At 43.2% G+C, this 25,100-nt stretch overlaps 1 protein-coding gene across 6 annotated transcripts in view; it reads right to left on the bottom strand.

The window, feature by feature from the left end:
- Positions 1 to 25,100, bottom strand: part of PCDH19 (protocadherin 19) — a 122,615-nt gene that overhangs the window by 48,633 nt on the left and 48,882 nt on the right. For 2 of the 6 annotated variants that reach the window (XM_039487450.1, XM_039487448.1), the window contains exons 3-4: positions 12,971 to 13,029; positions 5,950 to 6,122 (exon numbers count right to left, since the gene is read on the bottom strand). The exons of 1 other annotated variant lie outside the window; for it this stretch is intronic. In XM_039487450.1, coding sequence (XP_039343384.1) covers positions 5,950 to 6,122; positions 12,971 to 13,029 — 232 coding nt within the window. Of the gene's footprint in view, positions 1 to 5,949; positions 6,123 to 12,970; positions 13,030 to 22,327; positions 22,476 to 25,100 lie in introns of those variants that run through there. 3 more of the 6 variants (XM_039487449.1, XM_039487455.1, XM_039487452.1) reach the window with 3 other exon arrangements.

The raw sequence follows: 25,100 nt of genomic DNA, 5'->3' as shown, positions 1-25,100 counted from the left end.
GAATCCGCACTGGATTGTATGGTGCGGATAAATAGCAGGGGCACTCTAGTGGGTGCATCAGCTGAGAGGATATCCACAACAGGATCCTCTACTTCAGGGACCTCCTCCACTTGTAAGTTCATATTCAGAGCCACTCGCCGCAGAAGGTCTTGATGGGTTCTGAGATCAATCGGTGGAGGGCCTGAGGAGGATGTTCCCGCCACCGCCTCATCAGGCGAGGAGGAAGAGGAGAGGCCCGGGACCAAGGGGTCCTGTGGGGGTTCCTGTACTTGCGGAACATCCTCTGCATCAGGTGGAGTCTGGGTGTCTGCAGTTGGGATCGGAGCCTCATCTGTGTCCGCAGGTGGAGGACGGCTTAGCGTTGCCCCTGGTGCCCGGTGTTCTGACGGGACCGACCGTGGAGCCACTGGTGGAGCACCTTGGGATTGGTGGTATGCCCACGGTGTCCAGAAGGACCAGTGATGAGGTCCTTGGCTGGGGATGTCAGAGTTACATTCCTGTGCACTACCAGCCTGAGAGGACGCTGATGTGTGTCTGGAAGGCCACGGCGGTGCTGAGAGATCGTGGGGGGGCGCCACAGATCTGGATGTGCGCTCCTGGGTCGGTAGCGGAGAGCGGTACCGTGAGCCATAACGGTACCGCGAGTGAGACCGGGACCTTCTACCGTAGCGGTGCCGGGAGGTCGACCGGTTCCTCGAGTCCCTTTGTCTAGAGCGACTGCGGGAAACATGGTGCCGAGAATCGGATTGGTATCGGGAGTACCTGGTTGGCGACCGAGATGTCGACCGGTGCCGCGAGTGCGACCGGTACCGCGATGGAGAGCGGTACCGGGACTGCGAGCAGCGCCGGGAGCGGGAACGGTGTGATTGAGAGCATCTGCGAGATCGTGATCTTGAACGACGACTCTCTGTTGGGGCAACGGAAGGTGGCCTTACCAGGGCCCGTTTCCCGGCAGATTGAATACCCGCATTGGTGATGCCGGGGGTTGAGGCCGTGCCGACTCCGTCATGGCAATGAGCTCCCGTGCCGTGGAGAAGGCCTCCGGTGTAGAAGGCAGGGGAAGCTCAACCACAGCATGAGCCAGGGAGCTGTCAGGCACCAGACTCAACGGCCCTTGTGGGACCGGAATCGACGGTGCCGAGCTCAATGGAGTCGCGACTGACGGTGCCATGGCAGAGGACGGTGCTGGGCAAGCCGTCTTCGAAGAGCGCTCCTTCTGTTGAGCTGCAGCAGTTGGAGCGCTATGTTGCTTCCTGGGTCTCGGGGACAGGGAGCGGTGCCGAGCAGATTCCGGTAAATGTCGGTGCCGGGGCTCCTTCTCGGTACCGGAGCGGTCCGGGGCCAAAGGGGCGCTCCTTACCGAAGCAGTCTGTTGGGCACTCGGTACCGACGCTGCAGGACTAAGTGCCGACTCCAAGAGGAGCTGCTTCAATCTAAAGTCCCGCTCCTTCTTCGTCCTTGGTTTAAAGGACTTGCAAATGCGGCACTTATCTGTAAGGTGGGATTCCCCTAGGCACTTGAGGCAGGAGTCGTGGGGATCCCCTATCGGCATCGGCTTTTGGCACGCCAAGCACGGTTTGAACCCCGGTGCCTTGGGCATGGGCCCGTACTGGGGCGGGGGAAAGGGGCTAATCCCCGATCCCCCCTTTTAACTATATACACTAACTATAAATACAACAACTAATACTAACTATAACTACCAAACTCGAATTATGACACAACTAGCAGTATAGAACTACGAGTAGCTAGGGCTGTGGAGATCAGCAAAGCCGCGCTCCACAGTTCCAACGACCGTCACGGGCGGTAAGAAGGAACTGAGGGGCGGTTGGGTCGGCGGGGGTATATATCCAGCGCCATGGCGGCGCCACTCCAGGGGGCGCCCAGCCGACCCACCGAGTGTTGCTAGGGTAAAAATCTTCCAATGAGCATGCACGCGGTGCACGCGCACCTAATTGGAATCGATATGAGCAAGCACTCGAAGAAGAACCCATTCATTCCTCTGGGTTAAACAGTCTTCTGATCAGTCAGTCTGCCTTTATACCCACCCCAGCCTGCCCTAGGGCAGGACATGTTCCAAAGCCCTATTGACCAAGAGAAGGGATTCCTTGATCACCTAGTATTTGGTTTCTCCATCTATGTTTAGCTAGGCAACCAGAGTCATATTCCCTCCCTGATGAAGAGGAATTGTTTGCGCAGCTGCCAGAAATGGAAATAGTAAGGCAGACTACTTATAGCTCTAGAACACTTATGTAAAAAACTTCGCTTCTTGCCTAGATCACCAATCCTGAATTGTTTACTGGTTCAGGAGAGTTCTCACTAAACTGATGACTGGGTTTATATTCCAGATACTTGGGGCCTGATTCTGATTTAATTTAACCACATGCAAATCACAAGTTACTCCATTGTAGTGAAGGGAGTCACAGTACTCTAAAACCAGTGTATCCAATTCAGATTTTTGATTTTTCAGTGTTATTACTGGAAACGTAGAGCACTCTCAAAACTGTGCAAAAATTGTGTCTGTAGGCATGTAACAGAGAACCAGATTCTGCCACCCACACTCATGTTGAGTGGTACCTTCCCAGATGGACCATGTGTCTCATCAGCAGCCAAAAGCCCAATTATTCCCCACCCAGCTGCCAAAGCCTCCAACTTTCCCCTTATGATCTCCTCTGAAGCAGCCGTGTTGTCAATACAAAACTCTGTGGCACACTGAAAACTGATACCAAGGAGAGAACATAGAATAAATGGAAGAGAATACCAAAATCAATAACAAAAGGAGCACTGACTGGTTCTGTTATTCATTTTCATAGTTGATTCAGATACCCAAACAAAGCCACCACAAAATTTCCAGCATGCTGCATCAGCGTGTCACAGAATCCAGGAGACTTGCAACAGAACTTAGGCCCATTTAGCTGCAGAGTGGATGGGGCCTCAGGTATGTGTTACTATACAGTGTGTATCCACCTTTTTATAATTGGAAGCAGCAACGCATGCACACAGGTGCCTAGTTTTTGGAAACTGTGAATGCCAGAGGAGACAGGCATCAGGAGAAAGTTAGAGCAGCCACAATACTTGCCCAACCATGTTCTGAAACACGCAGCTGACGGTGGAAGCAGCCTGCAGCTCCACAACAAGCCCAGGAATGCTAGCTTAATATTAACATAAATACTACTAATGATGTCCAATGCTTGGTCTAGAGTACTTCCACTTCTAAAAATAGCCACTACAACAGTGTTAGTAGGGATTCAGGACCAAAGTCAGACCTGATGTAAGTAGTGACTCCAATGGAGCTGTATCTATCTTACACCAGATCCAAATACAGCCCTCCCTCAGCGTGTTAGTTCTCTAAGTATATGTGAAATGCCATCAGCAGAAAAGGATGTAGAGAAGCATCCCAGACACCAGAATGAGCAGTTTTAGAAGGAGCAGGCTGTGTAGGGATACTTCAGTCATGTAGTATCCAGACCAGAATTTTGATGCAGGCTGTAACCACGTAAATGCATATGGCTTAGAGCACATAGGTCTTCTGCTACTCTATCACAGGGTTCAGAGAAGAGGTCTTCCTCCCTCCCATTTAAAAACCACTGCTCACATGAGAGTGTTCAGTCAAACCCAGCTAGATGGCAATATCGAGCCACAAGTTTTGGGAGGGCAGGACAGACCTCAACCCAGTAAAGCAGTAGGCCTGGTCTACACTAGAAAATTAGGTTGAAATAACTCTCTCTCTCAGGGATGTGAAAAATCCACACCCCTGAACAGCATAGTTAAGCTGGCCTAGGTCCCCGTGTAAACAGTGCAAGGCCAATAGAAGAATTCTACTGCCGTTTGGGGAGGTGGATTATCTACACCAAAGGGAAAATCCCTCCCATTAGCGTAAGTAGTGTCTAGACTGAAGCACTACAGCAGTGCAGCTGTGCATTTTAAGTGTAGGCAAGCCCTTAGGCCCTGCTTAGCTCCAACTAAAATCAATGGGACTATTAACGTGCTTAAAGTTATGATGTGTTTAAGTGATTTGCAGAATCAGGGCACAGTGAATAATCCTGGCATGGCATAAATATGAGGATACTCCCATATGTGACAAATATTAATGAACAAGAGCTGGAAGTTACAACTAACTGAGTTTCCCTCAAAGAAATAGCCAAGAGGGAGCTCTGCAAATGCAGAGTGTGTGATAAGCACCCAATTCCCATTAAAGGTCAATGGGAGTTGGGCACCTGACTCCAATATGTGCTTTTGGATCTCTCCCACCTAATTGTCTTCACCAGCAGTTCATACTGGAAGATTTGGTTCCAATATATTGAACCAAATTTATCACCAGTATCTCTTTACTGACCAGGTCTGACTCCAGCCCGTTCTTCTCAATTCATTCTCATTGTTATCTCATGCACACTGCAGGCAGTGCACAACCTTGTCAGAAATGTAATCTCTGTCAAATCCTATCCGGCACTCCACCAAGATTGTTTTTTGCTAAAAAAGGGTGACAAAAAAATTAACAGATGTTGTTCAGACCATTCCAACAGGACAGGAATCAATTATGAGCATTTTCGCTTCCAGAGCCATCTCTTACTGCAAGGAGCATCTTAGGAAACCTTTTCCTGATCAAAATGAAAAAGCATTTCTTTGTAATAGAAGAATAATAAATGATACCTATCAGCCTGCATTCTCTGACACAGTGCTAGTCCTTGGAGAATTAAATTGCCACTGTATAGTTATATAAATGTTTAATTTTTTCATCTTTAGCCACAGTATGGTTGTCTGGAAAATACATTATCATTGTAGATGTCACCGCTCTCCAGTTAATGTGGCTGACAGTATAGAATTGGTAGGTGACCTCTATGTACTCCAACTTGCACAGTTTTCCAGGGTTAACTATGGCCATTTAACAGCATCCCTTAGGAATTACCGTAGTGATCATTGTTTCTTTTAGAGGAAATCTTTTACAACACGGATGGTGAGAACTCTCCCCATTTGACTCTCTTTATTACATCAAAACAAAGGCTTTTAATGATGTTTACCATGAATTGAATTCAACAGCTGAAGCCCAGTTAATAATCACAGCACTTTGTTTTCACATCCTTAAGTCTTTTAGCAGTGGGGCTTCCAGTTGAGCCTCAGCTACAGCCTCTCTCTAGAGATATCCAAGCATCCTTAAGGCTTCCCTGAGCTTGAGCACCAAACTGCATTCATACATCTTAATTGAAAATGACAGGATGTTTGCAGAGGATGTTTGCATCAGTAAGACATTAAAAGCGACATTCATGCCCAAGTACATATGAAGGAATGGGCTCAGCTGAACTCTTCTGACTATTTTCCTCCAGCTAACACTCATTTGGGTTTAGATCATAGCTTGATTTTCCAACTCTGCATATGGGTATGTGTAATAGGTGAAACTGCGGTTTAATGGGGTGGAGGGGAAGACACAAACACCTCGCCCACTAGACTGAGCTAATCTCCGGTGGAATGTGTGAATAATGTGTATATATGCTCAGTTGACCTTTTCGAAATGTTGTGTGGATGATGTCTGCTCACGATCTCCTGAAAACCTGCTACAGGGTGTCAAAAATAGGGCGTGTGATCTTTGATTAAGAAAGTGAGGTCTAGTTCAATAAGGACCTGATCAGAAACAAGTAACTCTTGCTCTAATTCTAACTCTACCACTTGAATAGCTTTCACATAAAAACGCAGCAGGGTCTCAGTTTCCCCATCTGTGAAATGGAGAATAATCCTCATTGTTTACTTACTTGACAGAGGTAGTGAAGATTAATTTATATCTATACAGCACTCAGAAGAAGAAAATCACTATATGCAGTAAGTGCTAAGCATCCTTATTGCACACCCATGCAAGAATATATTCTAGCCATCAGCATCCAGCTATCTAATGTTACTACAGTCAGAAAGCTCCACAGATCTCTCTCTTAACATACAATATTTTGCACTGACACAACCTACCTTGTTCAGGCATCTGAGACCCCATGGAAGTAACACTGGTGTTCAGCACATCGTTGACAGCAGTATCACAGTACAGGCCCCGTTGGACATCATGTTCACTGTCAGTCTGGTCACTCTCCTCATGCCCACTATCCTTGAGACTATTCCCCTCTAAGTCCTTGAAAGTTGAACTGCTGGGTTTAAGAAAGAACAATGATTTACTGTCATGTCAAGTCTGATCAGATAAAGTCTCTCTTAGCCAGGATGATGTCATAACCCTGAAGCAAGACTTATACTGGCTGTATTATCTAGGGGGGGGGGGGGAATCTCTTTCATAGGTAGTCACAATTCAGAACCACAAAAGAATGTTCCCAGTATGAAACACTAACAATTCCATTCATTGATCTTTATGCACGTTCCAGTAGGCAACTAGAACTAGCTGCAAGTCTGAAACAGGAACTGCCTACAGGTTTGTGAGAATTACACAAAGATCTTGCTCATTTATCACTCAAGCAAAGTGCTGCTGCTCATTGTGGAATAAGCCAAAGAGACGAAAAGTTGAAGCGGCGCACAGCTAAAGCAGACTGGAGGCAAGATCAGGAACAGAGGATCACCTTATACCTGAGAAGAATAGGAAGAGACAAAGTACAACAGCAATTCAACCTATTCAACTTGGCATGTCACATACAGCTCTGAACCATTCTAACAGAAAAGAAATGAAGGTCTCCTGTGAATACAGACAAACTATTGCTGAATGTGCCAGGTACAGGCTGGTAGAACTTCCTGGCTGTGCTGCTGAGTACATAAGGTACAAAGAAAATGGCAGTCAGGACAACGACTAATGTATTGCTGAAAAAGGAGCCCTACAGAGGTAGCACTGTCTCGCCATATCCATTCATCCTGCAAAACAGAAAATCCAGCTTACATTGGTCTTCAGAGTTATTCTTTTCATACACTGCAAAACTATCCTGTGGAACTCAAAGCAACAATATACTACTGAGGTCAAAAGCTTCACAGGATTCTAAAAAGGATTAGACATTTATATAAATAAGAACATTCAAAATCACATTGGCTAGGATAACCCCTCATAAGCTTCAGGGCATAAACCAACTTCTGTTGCAGCCTGGTATTTGGAAAAAAAATTCCCTGTGAAGGCGGCTATTCCATATATTGTCCATTATGAGGTTTCTTGCACCTTCTTCTGAAGCAGCTGGCTCAGGTCACTGTTAGAGACAAGGTACTGGACCAGGATAGACCCTTGCTTTGATCTGATATGTCAGTTCTTACGGTGGTAACAAGCCCAGTAGCAAAAGAAAAAGCAATGCACAGTACACACGTCTGAGATTACCTTGAACAGGTCATGGAAAGAACTGCATGAGGTGTTGAGTAAGGTGCATTGACCTGAATGTAGAGAATGTACCAGCAGAGCAGCACACCCTGACTACCATCAGCATTAGGACATGAAGATGTTCAGCACATTCTGCCACCTGGGCTTTATGAGGCTGGGACCAACTCCACTGACACCTGGAAGAGAGTGACTATAGAACACAGGCCACGGAGAGCCTTTTATTGGGCAGAGACCCATAGCCAAGAGCCAGAAGAAGCAGATGGGTATAATTCCCAGGGTCCATGTGACTTTAAAAGGCTTCAGACTTCTTTTGAGGAAACTGGCTTGTTTTGTTTCAATTATTATCACTGTTATTTATTTGTATTGTAGAAGCACCTAAGAGCCCCAGTCACAGCCAGGACCCCATTGTGTGAGGCACTGCACAAACAATGAACAAAAAGACAGTCCCTGCCCCACAGAGCTTATTTTAAGAGGCACTATACTGAAAGCTTCTGGCTGCCCTGCTCAACACCTTTCTCCAGTATTGAGGAGTTTTGCTTGAGGGGCCAATCCTCACAGGACCAGGGCTTGAGCATGGCAGGATCTACAGTCTCATAGGAACTGGCACATGAAATTGCAAGCCCATTAGCAAGAATTTTTAATGAATCGGTAAACTCAGGGGTTGTACCGTACGACTGGAGAATTGCTAACATAGTTCCTATTTTTAAGAAAGGGGAAAAAAGTGATCCAAGTAACTATAGGCCTGTTAGTTTGACATCTGTAGTATGTAAGGTCTTGGAAAAAATTTTGAAGCAGAAAGTAGTTAAGGACATTGAGGTCAATGGTAATTGGGACAAATTACAACATGGTTTTACAAAAGGTAGATCGTGCCAAACCTACCTGATCTTCTTTGAGAAGGTAACAGATTATTTAGACAAAGGAAATGCAGTAGATCTAATTTACCTCGATTTCAGTAAGGCATTTGACACGGTTCCACATGGGGAATTATTAGTTAAATTGGAAAAGATGGGGATCAATATGAAAATTGAAAGGTGGATAAGGAACTAGTTAAAGGGGAGACTACAACGGGTCGTACTGAAGGGTGAACTGTCAGGCTGGAAGAAGATTACTAGTGGAGTTCCTCAGGGATCAGTTTTGGGACCAATCTTATTTAACCTTTTTATTACTGACCTTGGCACAAAAAGTGGGAATGTGCTAATAAAGTTTGCGGATGACACAAAGCTGGGAGGTATTGCTAACACAGAGAAGGACCGGGATATCATACAAGAAGGTTTCTAACCATTAGAGGGAAGGTTTCTAACCATTAGAGGAGTGAAGTTCTGGAACAGCCTTCCAAGGAGAGTAGTGGGGGCAAAAGACACATCAAGCTTAGTCTTAAAGCCAGATAAATTTATGGAGGGGATGGTATGATGGGATAGCCTAATTTTGGCAAGTAATTTGGCAATTGATCTTTGATTATCAGCAGGTAAGTATGCCCAGTGGTCTGTGATGGGAATGTTAGATGGGTTGGGATCTGAGTTACTACAGAGAATTCTTTCCTGGGTGCTGGCTGGTGACTCTTGCCCACATGCTCAGGGTTTAACTGAAAGCCACATTTGGGGTCAGGAAGGAATTTTCCTCCAGGGTAGATTGGCAGAGGCCCTGGAGGTTTTTCGCCTTCCTCTGCAGCATGGGGCACGGGTCACTTTCTGGAGGATTCTCTGCAGCTTGAGGTCTTCAAACCGCAATTTGGGGACTTCGATAACTCAGACATAGGCTAGGGGTTTGTTATAGAAGTGGATGGGTGGGATTCTGTGGCCTGCATTGTGCAGGAGGTCAGACTAGATGATCATAATGGTCCCTTCTGACCTTCAAGTCTATGAGTCTATATATGGATGCTGGATTTTGCTCTTGACATCTCAGATTAGCAAGAGTTACAACCTAGCAAAAAACTGCAGAGTAAATTCTGGTGGTTGTGGCAGGAGCAGCTTATTAATGCTACCAACGTATACGAAGAGGTGGGTGCAACTTTGAGGGAATCAAGACAGAGACAGGGAGCTCCTGCAGGAAATCCTATACAGAGCAAAGCTTGGGGGGAAAACATCAGCTGCATTTGGTGTTCTGTATAAGTCTGACCTTATACAGTGACTGATGTAACAAAGTTTAGTTTTACAGGTAAAGATATTACTGGTTTTAGCAGGTTCCCCTATGGCTTACATTTTCAAGGGTGACTAGTGATTTTGGGTGCCTTTGTTTTTGACAATTCAAAGGGACCTGATTTTCCAAAGGCACGTGCTCAGCACTTTCTGAAAGATCAGACTCTTTAAGGTATCTCAAGTCGGGCATCCAGAATCACTAGTCATGGCCATGTACTTATGATGGTGAGTACTGCTACAACTGGTGAGCTCTCAACTACCTAAACTAAAGCTGCTCCCACCTGACAGTGCCCACAGACTTTTATATTGCAAGCCAGAAAACAGCATCTGCTTGAAAGCTCCATTTTATTTCACTTTCAGGTCTACCCCTGTAGTGCCCCTTATAAATGGTGCTTCGCTGCCTTCCATGTGCTATGGAGAGCGACAGCAGCAGGGCACTGATTAGAAAAAAAGTGTTGTAAGAGCAAGCCCGTATCACAGAGAGCTCCCAACAACAGCTGAGGGCGAAGTTCTTACGGTAGATGCTCAGAGCCCAAAGAGCTGAGGGCTGTGAAATTCTCTTCTCTGGCTTGAGGATGGATGCAAAATGGGAAGCAACAAATCCTAGAAACTCTTGGCAGCCATGCAAACTGGTGGACAAGGTAAAGCTTTAAGACGTCAGGCTAAAATCAGATATAGTCCATTTTGAAATGTAGCTAGCTCATGGAGAACCCCCAGGGCAGCAAAGAGGACAAGCTGACACCGCAGCATTGTAAAATCAATTGGTTACTGCTGGGGAGAAGTTGGTGAAATATAAAGGCTACCCATCCACAAAGAGACAGAGGCACTCTAGAAAAGAAGGTCTGTAAAGGAGAATGCCTGAGAAGGAACAGAAGAAGCAAAATCTAAACCAGCAGGTGGATAACAAGGAAGGGAGGGCTCACTTAAGCCCTCTCTTCCCCAGTGCTTAATTTGTAATAAAAGAGGTGCCAGGGCTCAAGCAATTTTTTATTTTCATAACTGACACAGCAAGCCCAGAGGTGCTGGAGCTACGAACTGCCAAGCCTAGAGGTGTCAGGGCTCAGCCCTGGCACAAATTAAGCACTACTCCCCCTACTCCAGTGCTGACAGCACTTTGACCAAGATGAGCTGGAGATTGTCCTTCTCCATTTAATGTAATTGCTTCTTTTTGTAGTACAGGAATGCTTAGAGATGAACCAAGATGAACCCATTGCGCTTAAGCGCTGTACAAACAGAGTAAGTGAAAGTCCCTGCCCCAAATAACTTACAATCTAGGCAGGGAATTCAAATCTCAGCGTCAGGGCTAACTACCCAGGAGCTCTCTTTCACAATGTCTTTCACCATTGCTTTTACCAAAATAGGACAAACGGGTCATATTCTCAGCAGGTGTAAATAAGCATTGATTTCACTGGACCACTTTCTACCAACTGAGGATCTGGCCCAAACTTTCCAGCTAGCTGGCTTTGACTAAAATCATTTAGTCTTGGGAGCGGCCTGTGCTTCAAAGCACTGAAGAAACAGACATTTTCATTACTTTGCAAAGCCCCTTTGTGTCTCCACGGAAACCGAGTGGACTACCTACCATTTCGTGCTCTGCAGAACCACAAAGGGGGGGGGGGGAACTGTGAAAATACATTTAAATTGATAAACCTTCAAACACTACCTTTTAAATAAAGATGTCCATGTTGAAGCCACTGACTGATTCCAGGCAACATCAGAGAATTTTAAATTAAGAAAGCCCTTTCAATCCAGAATTAATTTGTGTGTGTGTGTGAGAGAGAGAGACAAATAAAAAAAAGATTAATTAAACTCACAGATTTTGGGAGATTCACATAGCAAAGGTAGAGCAACTACAACATTTCCACAAAAACAAAAGATTTTGCTGAATTAAAATTATTCCAGTGTTTAATGGATGACATTTCCATTCTCAAATGTCTGCCTCACATTTATGACATTCATTAGACTTAAAGTGCAGGACAAGTAAAGGGGGGGGGGAAATACTGCACAGAGTTGCCATTCAGAACGTGCAAGCAATCTGCATGACAATGCATTTGTCTTTCCTGCAGTGAGACAGGCCATAATGCAACACAGTCTCACACAACATGTTTCCACCACTGCCACTTTTCCAAAGCAAAAGCAGGTTTCTGAGTATCAGCAGTTGCAGGAATCCCAGAACAATACAGGCTTGGAGTAAACCTTGCTGTGGGAGTCAGGAATGCTGCTTGCTTTTATGTTAGGTGTAAAAAAGAAAAGATTAATAGATTTGTTTTTCAGAAGACTGAATCCTGACTATATTGTGAGGAGTGATATGTTGCAGGCAGCCCATTTCTCTCCAGCAGTCACATTATCATTGTTAAACATCATGAACAATGCAAACAAATATACCTGCCCTTCACTGGCTGAACTGAAGTTGCTCAGATAATGCACTTGTAATTCCCCTCCTTATATTTTTAAGATGTAAATACATGGGATTTTAGCGAGTAAAGTAATTGGATTTTCGCTACTATTGGAAGAAGATTTCAACAGTTCAGGACCCAGCTGTGCTCTGTTAGACCTTTGCTACTCCACTATCTTCATGAATAAAACTTCACAGATAAAATTGTGCAGAATTTGGTCCAGGAGTTGCCTCCCAGACCCGGAGTCGGGGATGGGAGGGAATCCTGAGTCGGGGAGAGAGGTGATGGATGAGTAGTTCTGCTCCTCCACCTCTCCTGGCCTGTCTAGTCCCACCCTGCAAACCCTCCCAGAGCAGAGCTCCATGACTCACAGGGGATACAGATCTCCTGCACTGAATTGTGGCTTCCTGATTAGAAACCATTTTGCTGTGTCAGGGTCTTCTGCTGACTGGGAAGTGGAATGGGGGAACTGAAAGTTTTTAAACTCCCCCCAGAAACTAAATTCATCTCTCGGTTAGTTAAGATACAACCCTGCTGAAGTCAATAGGGTTAAGGTGGTGTAACGGAAATGTTAGCTAACTACTGGGCTCATTTCTTCTCCTATAGATGAAGACCTAAGATATAATTGAGAGCAGAATTTTACCCAGTGGGCCAAATTCACCCCAGGGGTAACTGCTGCGATGAAAACGGGCCGATGATTTAGTACTAATGGGAAAAAATCCCATCAAAATTATATTTTGTTTTAATATTCAAACTAAAACAGTGAACAAATCTCAAAACCCAATTACCTGGCCCCAAATAAGTTTCTTTTCCCTCCTTACATGTCACGGAGCTTTCACCATCCAGATCTATCATTTTATTCCTGTGCTTTCAAATGGAATAAAGTCTATGAATTTTAAAGTTGTCAGGGTAACAGCATTTTGCCTAAGTCATTGCTAGTTCCCAGTGAGGAGGCACACACAACAAAAAAGATTTCCCTTTATTAAAAACCACAAGCAATGGGATTTAATAGGAAGTAAATACTGTTTTAATAAAAATCAAATGATTATTCCAGAAACATTTTGCATACAAAACATCAAGAGAATATAATAGGGCAGAAAAGAGTGCCAAACAATCTGGATTTGGCTATGCAAACCAAAGCATTTTCAAGCAAACCCACATACCTCTTTATTAAATGGGCTCTGCTGTTCACATAGTTGGAATCAAAAGAGTAGTTTTCAGTCTGAAAGGAGGAAAAGACAAGGAAGATAGTTATAAATGTGATTCACCTAACCGGAACCTCAAGTTTGCAAGCAGCAAAGAATCCTGTGGCACCTTATAGACTAACAGACGTTTTGCAGCATGAGCTTTCGTGGGTGAATACCCACTTCTTCGGATGCAAGTAGTGGAAATTTCCAGGGGCAGGTATATATAAGCAAGCAAGAAGCAAGCTAGAGATAACGAGGTTAGATCAATCAGGGAGGATGAGGCCCTGTTCTAGCAGTTGAGGTGTGAAAACGAAGGGAGGAAACCAGAAAACCAGTTTCTCCTCCCTTGGTTTTCACACCTCAACTGCTAGAGCAGGGCCTCATCCTCCCTGATTGATCTAACCTCGTTATCTCTAGCTTGCTTCTTGCTTGCTTATATATACACACCTGCCCCCGGAAATTTCCACTACTTGCATCCGAAGAAGTGGGTATTCACCCATGAAAGCTCATGCTGCAAAACATCTGTTAATCTATAAGGTGCCACAGGATTCTTTGCTGCTTCTACAGAACCAGACTACCACGGCTACCCCTCTGAAGTTTGCAAGGTTCATTGTATTAAGGACAAAGGCAATTAACTGGTAAATCCTGCACCTAAAGACACACTCTGGACCCAGGTCTGCTTATCCTTACTCAGCTAAAACTCCTACAATGCCCACTGGGCGTTTAACCCATATGGGGAGTGTAGAATGGGACATTTTATTTGGGACAATGTCTGCCTTCAGATCTACATGGGCAACCTACTTTGGACCCAGTCCTTACTCAAAATATGAGCCCGCATGAGGCATTCCCAATGTCTTTAATGGCACCCAGATGCTCCTGCGATGGGTATATTCAAAACTAGAGAGACAGTGTAGTCTAGTGAGCTAGGAACTGGCTACGGAATTGGGAGAGCTGGGTTCTAGTTCTGGCTCTAACACTAACTTGCTATATGGCCTTGAACAAGCTGGTAAGGCCCAACTTTACGAAAGTGGCCTCTAATTTGGGACACCTCAATTTCTGAGTGGCCCAGCATAGGATGTCTGATTTTTAGAGATGCTGAGTACCCCAACTACAAGTGAAGTCAATTGGAGCTGCAAATGACTCAGCACCGCTGCCTTCAGAGAATCAATCTGAGCCCCCCAAAATAGAAGCACACAAAATGAATGCACTTTTTTGTATATGTTGACCTTCCCATTCCCATGCCTCATCTGTAAAATGGGGATAATGATACTGACCCACCTCAGAGAGGGAGCTGTTAGGAGTTTATACAGCATCATAACTATTACTAGGAATACATGAGGTAAACAGAGTGGGAGTTCCACATGTAGTACAGCTGCATGATAGAGCCCTCTGGCCTTACCCTGGCAAAATTCCTATTGACTTCAATGAGAGCTGTATTAATGTGTGTGAAGGTTGAATTTGTCCCTTAGAGAGCAAGAAATACATCTGATGCAAAATGAATACCTTAAATGTCCTACATTATTTTTTTTTTAGGCAGCTGAAGTCTCCAAGCCTTGCCAGTCTTTATATAAACACTTGACAGAAAAAGGCTGACTGTGACCACAGAACAATTTGCAGAGAAGAAACAATGTGACCACACTCTGTTACAAAACTAATTGCTTTTAATTCCCTGATGGATCCAGTTCTGCGTGTGGCAATTTGGCAGAAAGTTCAAAAGGTATTTTTCTTATTAGTGTATAATTAACATGTTAAAATATTTATTGCATAGCTATGTAAATACCAGCAAGGTAATCCCCTGCTGGAGAATTTAAAGTGGGTGCTTTATTTTAAATTAGGGCTGTCAACTAATCGCAGTTAACTCACGTGATTAAAGAAAATAAATCGCAATTAATCGCTATTTTAATTGCAGTTAAATAACAGAATACCAATTGAAATGTATTAAATATTTTGGATGTTTTTCTACATTTTCATATATATTATATTCTGTGTTGTAACTGAAACCAAAGTGTATATTATTTTTGCTTACAAATATTTGCACTTTAAAAATAAACAAAAGGAATAATATTTTTCAATTCACCTAATACAGTCCAAGTTCTGGAGTGCAATCTCTCTGAGAAAGTGCAACTTACAAATTTAGATTTTTGTTATATGACTGCATTCACAAATAAAACAATATAAAATTTTAAGAGCCTACAAGTCCACTCAGTCCTACTTCTTGTTCAGCCAATCACTCAAATAAACAAGTTTGTTTACATTTGCAGGAGATAATGCTGCCCTCTTCTTGTTTACAATGTCACCTGAAAGTGAGAACAGGCGTTCGCATGGCACTGTTGTAGCCAGCATCATAGGTGCCAATTTCTCCTGATGCCAGTGAGTGTTCGCGCACCCCCGGCCCTGGCCCCACCCCTGCCCCACCCCCATTCCAACCCCTTCCCCAAAGTCCCCACCCCAACTCTGCCCCCTCCCTACCCCATTGGACTCCTTCCCCAAATCCCCACCCTCGCCCTGCCTCTTCCCCTGAGCGCACCATATTCCCACTCCTCCCTCCTCCTTCCCAAGCGCTGGGAGGAGAAGCAGAGAAGGTGAGCTCAGAGGAGGCGACGGAAGCGGAGGTGGGCTACAGCAGGGGGTGGTGTGGGGAGCTGCTGGTGGGTGCAGAGCATCCACCAATTTTTCCCCGTGGGTGCTCCAGCCCCGGAGCACCCACGGGCAGCATTGCAAGGTATTCACATGCCAGATATGCTAAACATTCGTATGCTCCTTCATGCTTCGGCCACCACTCCAGAGGATATGCTTCCATGCTGACGACGCTCATTAAAAAAAAATAAGTATTAATCAAATTTGTGACTGAACTCCTTGGGGCAGAATTGTACGTCCCCCTTTTCTGTTTTACTCACATTCTGCGATATATTTCCTGTTATAGCAATCTTGAATGATGACCCAGCACATGTTCTTCATTTTAAGAACACTTTCACTGCAGATTTTACAAAATGCAAAGAAGGTACCAATGTGATATTTCGAAAGATAGCTACAGCACTCAACCCAAGGTTTAAGAATCTGAAGTGCCTTCCAAAATCTGAGAGGCACAAGGTGTGGAGCTTATTTTCAGAAGTCTTAAAAGAGCAACACTCCGATGCGGAAACTACAGAATCCAAACCACCAAACAAACAAACAAAAAATCAACCTCCTCCTGGTGGCATCTGAGATAATGAAAATGAACATGTGTTGGTCCACTCTGCTTTGGATTGTTATCGAGCAGAACCTGTCATCAGCATGGATGCAAGTCTTCTGGAATGGTGGTTGAAGCATGAAGGTACATGTGAATCTTTAGTGCATCTGGCACGTAAGTAACTTGCAATGCCAGCTACAATAGTGCCATGTGAATGCCTGTTCTCACTTTCAGGTAACATTGTAAACAAGAAGAGGGCAGCATTATCTCCTACAAATGTAAACAAACTTGTTTGTCTGAGTGATTGGCTGAACAAGAAGTAGGACTGAGTGGACTTGCAGGCTCTAAAATATTACATTGCTTTATTTCTGACTGCAGGGTTTTGTTGTACATAATTCTACATTTGTAAGTTCAACTTTCCTGATAAAGAGATTGCATTACTGTACTTGTATTAGGTAAATTGAAAAATACTATTTCTTTTGTTTTTTTTACAGTGCAAATACTTGTAATCAAAAATAAATATAAAGTGAGCATGGTACACTTTGTATTCTGTGTTGTAATTTAAATCAATATATTTGAAAATGTAGAAAACATCCAAAAATATTTAAATAAATGTTTTTCTAGTGTTGTTTAACAGTGCGATTAATCGCAAGATTAATCACAATTTTTTTAATCCCGCAATTAATCGCGATTAATTTTTTTAATCACCTGACAGCCCTATTTTAAATCTTTTTGTTAAACACTAGTATGAGTTTTATTACTATTACAAAAGCAAACAATGACAGGTATGCTTAAAACTGGGATGGGACAAGAGAGGGGGACAAAAATCAGTGCTTGTAATTATGCTGTTTGCAAGCAAACCCCTCCCCCAAACAAAGTCTGCACATAAAACAATATAGTTTAAACATGTATTAAAAAACCCACTGTCCCTTGTTTTCATAGGAACAGGTATTAAATAACCAGAACTCGTTTCGAAAGAAAGAAAGGTTCAGTGTCACAGTCGATTAGGCTCTGGAATAGTCTCCCAAGGAAAGTGATGGAAGCTGCATCGCTTGAGTTGTTCAAAACACAGGCAGGCAAAGCACTACAGAATATACCACAGGGATCAGTGTGGACAGGCCAGGACAGGGGATGGGCAGCAGGGCCTGATTGTTATTCCTGCTTTGTAACTCTATGGTTCTGTTAATAATCAGGTATTAGCTCGTCCTGGAGTCATTATTCAGACGTGGGCGATGGGTACATTGAACAGTCTTGAGTCTCTTTACTCCAGCCATGTATCTCTTTCCCCCTCTTTATCCTTCCTAACTCCACTAAACAGAACAAAACACCCCCACCTTTTAGGAGCACCTGGGACCCAGTAGCAGGGACTTTCCCTTTACCTCCCCTCCTTCCCACCCCCCATATTCCTATGGTGCCATATGGCCAGGCTCTGACATTGCCCAATGTTCCCTCGCTGCAGTACTCACTGCACACATGGCAGCACATCAGTGATACAGACAGCACTAGACATTACCAAGAGAGCTCTGTGACACAGTCGGCTTAGGGAGACATGGGTGGACACTAGCAGGCAGACAGCACCCCTGAAAGAGCCACATTTTGCTCTCAATTTGCATCTCCCTACAGGAGATACATGGGCCTCACCCTTTCCTATTCTCCCTGATCCTGGTTAGAGCCTCTAGGCACTATTATAATACACATAATAATAATAAAATAGCTTGGAATAAAAGGCAAAAATAGCTTGAGTCACAAAGAACCCACCCAGGTCCAAATTTCCTCAAAATTTGGGATGTTCAGTTGTAGCATCAACCCTTCCCCTCCATCCTCTTTGTAAGTGCTACTTTGGAATACAATTTCCTGCTCTTATGGCAATTATGAACACAGTAAAAATAAATTTATGCATCTTTAATGTTGCAATAAATAAAGGAGCGCAGAGCCTGCTGCCAACATAATTGTACTGGCAGGATGCACAGAATCAGGCAGCTGAAGCAGGGCTGGATAGGAAACCAAATCATGTGCCAGTGGAGGTTACACCGTTGTACCAAGATAATAAAGCAGAAGCAGCATTGGTTAAATGTGACCTTTTCTGAAATACAACACAATATCTAATTTAACAAACAGGAGCCTCCCCGTGAGAAACATGCTATCCTCTGAAAGCTGGGGGAGTTGGCCTACCGCTCAGCACAGCTCAGTTATTACTTTCACATAGTAATTACTACTGTGGAGTCACGCAGGAGATTTACTGCACAAACTACTAGTCCCTGCAGTTCTTGCATCCTTGTTCTTGTAATATGATTTTGATTGTTAAAGTGCTTAGTGTCTCTGTAGGAAACACACACATGTATTTTTAAAACACACAGAGAAGATTTACATTGCATAAGATTTCTGACACAGTGTTTATCCATCAATCCTGAGGCTTCCACCTCTGGAGGAGCGCTCTGACCGTCCACAGAGATCTCTGTTGTATTGTCTTCCGCAAACTTGTTGAGGGCTTGGAGGGCGGGGGAAATCAGGAATGTATTTGTTATAAAGAATGGTGTAGTTTGTAAACAAGCTATGACAGGAGCTGAGCGATGGAGGACAGGAGGAATCAGAGGCAGCTTTAAAGCAATCACTGTTCTGATGGGAGTGCATTAAATCATCTTATGCTGTCAGATGCAGGGCTGGCTCAAGCAAATCTGGAGCTACTCAGCTGGCCTCCTCCCCACCTCCTCAACCCAGCTGCAATGCCCAATCGTCAGCACCCACCTGCCTAAATTCCTTTAATGTGCCAGCTGTGTGTGTGGTTCAGTCCCATTACGAAAGGAAAGAAGGGAAAGGGTGGGTGGAATACGGAACATGTCCAAAGCAACTGTGTGTTGGTGTAAGAAGCTAAGGGAATAACAGATGGAGGTTTCCTGCTAAACAGGAGGAGAGGAGAAACTGTGACGTACCCCAGCCCGCACCATGATAAACAGGGATATGTCATGATCCCCACAAAGCTCTGCCAAAAAAATATCCCACCCAGGCAGGATCATGGCATAAGCAGTAAATACCATACTAACATGTCAGCCTATCACTAGTGGGGTTGAGCCTGTATGAGCCAGTGGCCCCCTGTGGCTGCAGGGTCAGCAGCACTGTTTGCATAGCACCGTATTCTTCTCCTAGGATAGAAAGGAGACAGGGCTATATTGTATTGAATGCCAACGTGTACTTTTACTGACGCTGCTAGACACACCCAGACCACTTTGGCTCCCAAATGCCCATCCTGTCCAGCTACCCATCAATATCTCCCAAATCCCTTGTGTTATTTGCCAGTACAACATCCCCTCTGATGCCATCACATTTGGACATCACGTTAAGGAGACCATTGCTACAAAACAGTACTTACTGGCTCCCAAGTTCTAGACAATACTAGTAAAATTGCTGGCAGCTGGTCAGTACTAGTGTGAGCACCATTGCTGGAAGCAGTGGAGCTGCTCTGGTGAAAGGGAGATAATTTGAGAAATTCAGTGCAGAAAAGGCCTGATAGCAGCAACCCCTTTTGGTGCTCTCAGGAACATTCAAGAGGGTAGCATGCAACAAAGTGGGAAAAGGCTGAGTTAGCAAAATGCTTGAGCAGCTCAGTTATGTCCTCCAAAAACTGCTGGTTCACCAAATTCTGAAGTTCACCCAGTCTATACAGCATCCCTGGTTAAGAGCTGCTGCCGTATGCCCCATATGAAAATGCCACTTTGCGCTTTGACTTCCATCCAAATAGGTGGCAGAATCCATGTCACATATCGATATGTTGCAGAACAGTTACACCTGGACACTGATCTTATCGCCGAATATAAATGCAATTAGACAGGATTATGGTAATGAGTAGGGGTCTACTTAAATCAGAGAAAATCACACATTTTTTATGGGTTGGTCACAACATAAATAGCAAATTTTGCAGATGTGTTCATACAGTATATGTGTAACAAGTATTGTACAGTACTACTGTTACCTTTGTAAGTCACCCTGGATAAGGGAGCCTGCTAAATTAATTAATAATAAAATAATAAATAATAAAGTATAATACTCAAAAGTTGTACATAAAGCTTAGAAATACACATTTATGCTTACCTAAATAAAACAGTCAATTTTATTTGTTAAAGATAGCATGCAGCATCCACCAGCAGTTGCAGTTGACATCTTCTGTCCATACACTGAAACTGCACATTCTGCATCCACAGAATTGGTAGGAATTGTAAGGCAGTGTTTTGCCAACTTGTAGAGCTTTGGAAACCAATTAGAAATAGAGCCCCAAAACTCAGTTACTTTTACTGGCATCTGGCATTCTTTGACAAAGGTCAGGTAAGCAGCATGTTTGTTGTCATGATCTTTCTCCCATCCAGGAATTGCTTGAATTAGCTCAGGGTCAAAACACAGAAAAGGCACCTGATTTGGGTCAAAAATGCAAACAACACTCAAAAACTAGGCAGCTGGTTGTTTAAACGGAGGTTGCAATGACTGATCGTACCTGTAATATGGTTTAAACTTTTCTGCTATTGACTGGAACACTTCTTGTCCGTATCCATTTTCAGTTTGGCAGTCTGAAGGTTCTTGAGATGCCATATCTTCGGTCCAGCTGATCAGATCTATCAATTTCTTGTAAGCTTTGTGAATCAAAACCTGCCGACTTTCAAACCATGTTAGAAGCTGCATGAACTGGATTGAATTCTCAGCCACCAATTAACTTCACCTGGTCTTCAGTGTTGCGCTGTTTTAACGGATCAGAGACTTTAAGCAAAGACTGTATGCCTGGTGTGATTTCAAGCTCCTCACACACAAATTGCTGGTAGTATTTAATAATCTTTGAATGGTAAGAAGCTGCATTAAACCACAAATTCCACCTTGTAATCACTGGTTCAAGTGGAAGCGACATTGCTTGGCTACCACTTTGACTGGCCACAGACTCCTTGAATCATAGTTTACAACTTGGACAATGCTTGAATATTTTTTTTTAAAGAAACAACCAACACATCCACATCAGGGAAACGTGTGTGCCAGATATCACTGGCCATTGAAAGAATGTGTGCATTACAGGTAATGTGAATTGAATTGGGCATCATTCCTTGTAGTACAGCAGAGAAAGCTTTGCACGCGTATATCACGCTATTAGAGGGAAATGCCGAGACCTTGTTGAAATCTAACCTGTAGTTTACAATAGCTTTTGCGACAGCTTGCGATACAGTTGAAAAAATTTTATCAACTTGATCTGAACAGGCTCTGTTAGAAAAACAGGCATACAATCACCTTTCCAGCTGCAAGGTACAAATAAAAATATGGAATATGTACTTATCCTGTGCATCTGTTGCTTTGTCAGCTACAACTAAAATGGAATTGTATTTCGCCAGTGCAGATTTTGTAGACTGAATGTGCTTCGCAATTACTTCTGTTAGATAATGTGAAGTTTGTTTGCACACGGGAAACTGCCAGCATTTGGTACATGCTTTCTAAAGTACTCTCTTAGTATTAGATTATCCATTTTTTCTAAAGGTATGTTGACAGCAGCAAGGCCTCCACTAGCTCCACTGTAGCGTCTCTTTTTGCTAAACTACTTTCAGTTGTTGTTTTAAACATCGTGGATCTGTCGCCTGTTTTTTGTCCTGACCTGTAGCCTCTGCACATGCTTTTCATTTAATATGCGATTCAGGATCAAAATGGTGATTGATCGTGTTTTTTTTCTGAACAAATCCAGAGTCACATTGCAAGATGTACAAAACAATTTACTACCATCTGCATGTAAGGTTCTTATCGGGTACTGCTTCACATGATCCAAAGCTGAGATTTTTTTGCCTTTATTTATTGTCAGCCATCTTTATATGCAACAATGATCCTTTCACTCAACCTGATGACTATCCTGCTCACTTATCATAAATGCTGACACACACTCAATCAACAATCTACTATAATGACTGCCGTGCTCACTTTAGTCTACATCATGCAACTTTGACATACACTCTTACTATCCACTTTGATGTTTGGAATGATATCACATTATAGTCAACTGTTTTTGCATTGTGGTAATCACAGAAGTTTTGCAGCATGTTTTATCAATAATACATATTTTTATTTTGAAGGTTAATTTCGTGAACAATCCCACAATTCACAATTTTTGTGAAATCTGCAAAATTGTGAATTAAGTATGCCCCCTAATAATAAGATATGGAAAAAAGACCTATTAGATAATCAAGTCCATGCTGGAGCCGAACAGTGTCCTCCCATAGAAGATGTACCACATATGAAATGGAATGTCTCCTTATCACGATATTGTCCACAGACCTTGGGTGATGAGTTCTCCTTCCCCTGAAGGGCAGAGCAAGGATCATTCATTCCGGTCAGGTAAGGCCATCCTGCATCAATCAACAGACTAGGATGCGGAGCAATCATTGCCCCATCCAGTTCTCTCTGGTTCTAGCCAGGAGATCATTTAAGGTTAAATTCTGGTCTTATTGATGTCACTGGGAGTTTTGCAACTGACTTCAGTGGGACCAGAATTTGGCCTTTTCTCAAAAAACAAAGCAAACCAAACCAAACCAAACCACTTTTCTCTGGAGAAAGATCCCTATAATTCAGATTTGGCTGGCTAGTTCCTCCGACACATACATTCAGAAACACATTGCTCTCACTCTCTGCACTTTCTGCTGTACTTCATTTTACTAACTAAGAAGACACCCACAACCCTATGTCTAATAGATTTGGTTTCTGTTGGGATTTGGGTTTCATACACTATCTGTTCCCAGGTTTGAACTCTAGCATGCTATAGAAATCAGTGCTATTAATGCAAATTACTTCCAGACTTCAGATACAGCAAGGAGCGAAGAGGCTGCCCTGGAGAAACAAAACTTGATTCCATCCATTGGTGGCTTGCAGCCTTCAGCAAGGGCTGGCAGCAGGATCTAAAGTGGTACATACAACGTAGTTTATGAGGCAGCCTGGCAGTTTATGAGACTGCTCCTCGGCTGCCAGATTATCTGTCAAGGTTATCTCAGTGCAGGCTATGGGATCAAAACAGAAAACTAAAAAAGAAATGAGGTTTTTTTCCAAGAGAAGCACTGGGTTACAATTTGCATTATTTAATCAAAATTCATTTGACTTAATTCCAGTTCAACCCTCTCTTTGTAAATGATTACACTTGGCAGGGTTCACTCTTCAAAGTGGTGCTGAGAATTCTCATTGATTTCAACATGCGTGAAGAATGCTCAGTATGTCTCACGATCGGGCCCATAACCAGTATCCTGAGAATACACCATATATTCAGGTTATCAGGAAGCACTGAATCTCTTCTCCCAGCATTAATCTTCTGGTTTGCAAACTAAAGCCCTGGAAGATTTCAGATCGCACTTTTCTTACAGGGGATGCCAAAAATTATACTGTCCTATATACCTGGGATTAGATTTTCACATATGGGTATTTTAAAGTCAATTCCATCAACAAGAAAGCTCCAGCACTGCATGCAGCTTACCAATGTTTAATTTTAAAAAGTAGTTTTAGCCAACTGTAGAGGAAATGGTTCAATAAGTATGGAAAAAAGTAACATCAATTACACCTCTACTTCGATATAACGCTGTTCTCGGGAGCCAAAAAAATCTTACCATGTTATAGTGAAACCGCGTTATATCGAACTTGCTTTGATCTGCTGGAGTATGCAGCCCTGCTCCCACCCCAGAGCACTGCTTTACCGCGTTATATCCTAATTTGTGTTATATCGGGTCGCGTTATATCGGGATAGAGGTGTATATGCCTTGCAAAATAGACAACCAGCACACCTGCCCAACTTTTTTTGAATATTCAACATTTGATAGACACGCCTGGTCTGTTCAATATGTGCAATCCAAGATTTCACTCAATTTACTAAAATCACTAGAAATGACACATCACAGGTGTTGTCCTGATGCTCACTCTGTAATATGGTAACATCTTGTTAAATAGAGAGATCTGATGATTGTATTCTTTAAACAAAAGCTCATTGTTGTAATTATTACTGCTTTGTTCCTGATATTTATATGGCAAGGATCTGTAAACCTGTTAATATTTTCTAAATAGATAAACAGTGTAAAAATATGTATTTTTCACTGCTGCCTCGACCAAAAAAAAAACAACCTCCAAATCAGGTAACCAGCAAGAAAATTGTAAGCATTTTTTTAACTCGCTGTTATTGTTCTGAATGAAAAGTCTTTCCTATTAAATTAAAAATTGCATAAATATCAATAAAAAGAACAGGAGTACTTGCGGCACCTTAGAGACTAAGGAATTTATTTGACCATAAGCTTTCGTGGGCTACAGCCCACTTCATCGGATGCACAGAATAGAACATAGAGTAAGAAGATATTTATACATACAGGGAACATGAAAAGGTGGAAGTACCCATACCAACTGTAAGAGGCTAATTAATTAAGAGAAGCTATTATCAGCAGGGGAGAAAAACTTTGGAAGTGATAATCAAGATGGCCCATTTCAGACAGTTGATACAAAGGTGTGAGGATACTTTAACATGGGGAATAGATTCTTTTTGCTGATACAGACTAACATGGCTGCTACTCTGAAACCTGTCATAAGTATCAATGAAACTCCACCCCCTCCTCAAGTTGGACGGGGCGGGGGGAGAGCCGACTTTGCTATTACCAAATGACCTGTTAGCCACAAGATACAGTACTAATCTAAAAAGTACTCGTCAATCCCTTCCTGACTCCTCCACCCTTGCCTCCTTAAGGGTCTGATCCAAACCCCACTGAAGTCAATGAAAGACTCCTATGAACTTCAAAGGGCTTTGGATCAGACCCAAAGTCTGCTCTCAAAATTTACTACTTCAAGGAAACAATTAAAAACAAGTAATCATCTTCCAAAACTTCCATGTTTCAGAGTGGTAGCTGTGTTAGTCTGTATCAGCAAAAAGAACGAGGAGTCCTTGTGGCACCGTAGACTAGAGAC

This window comes from Mauremys reevesii, linkage group 9 (assembly GCF_016161935.1).
Source record: "Mauremys reevesii isolate NIE-2019 linkage group 9, ASM1616193v1, whole genome shotgun sequence".
In the NCBI taxonomy this organism is placed as follows: Eukaryota; Metazoa; Chordata; order Testudines; family Geoemydidae; genus Mauremys; species Mauremys reevesii.
Note: the sequence above shows the minus strand (reverse complement) of the source record. Positions and strands in the feature narration are given on the sequence as shown.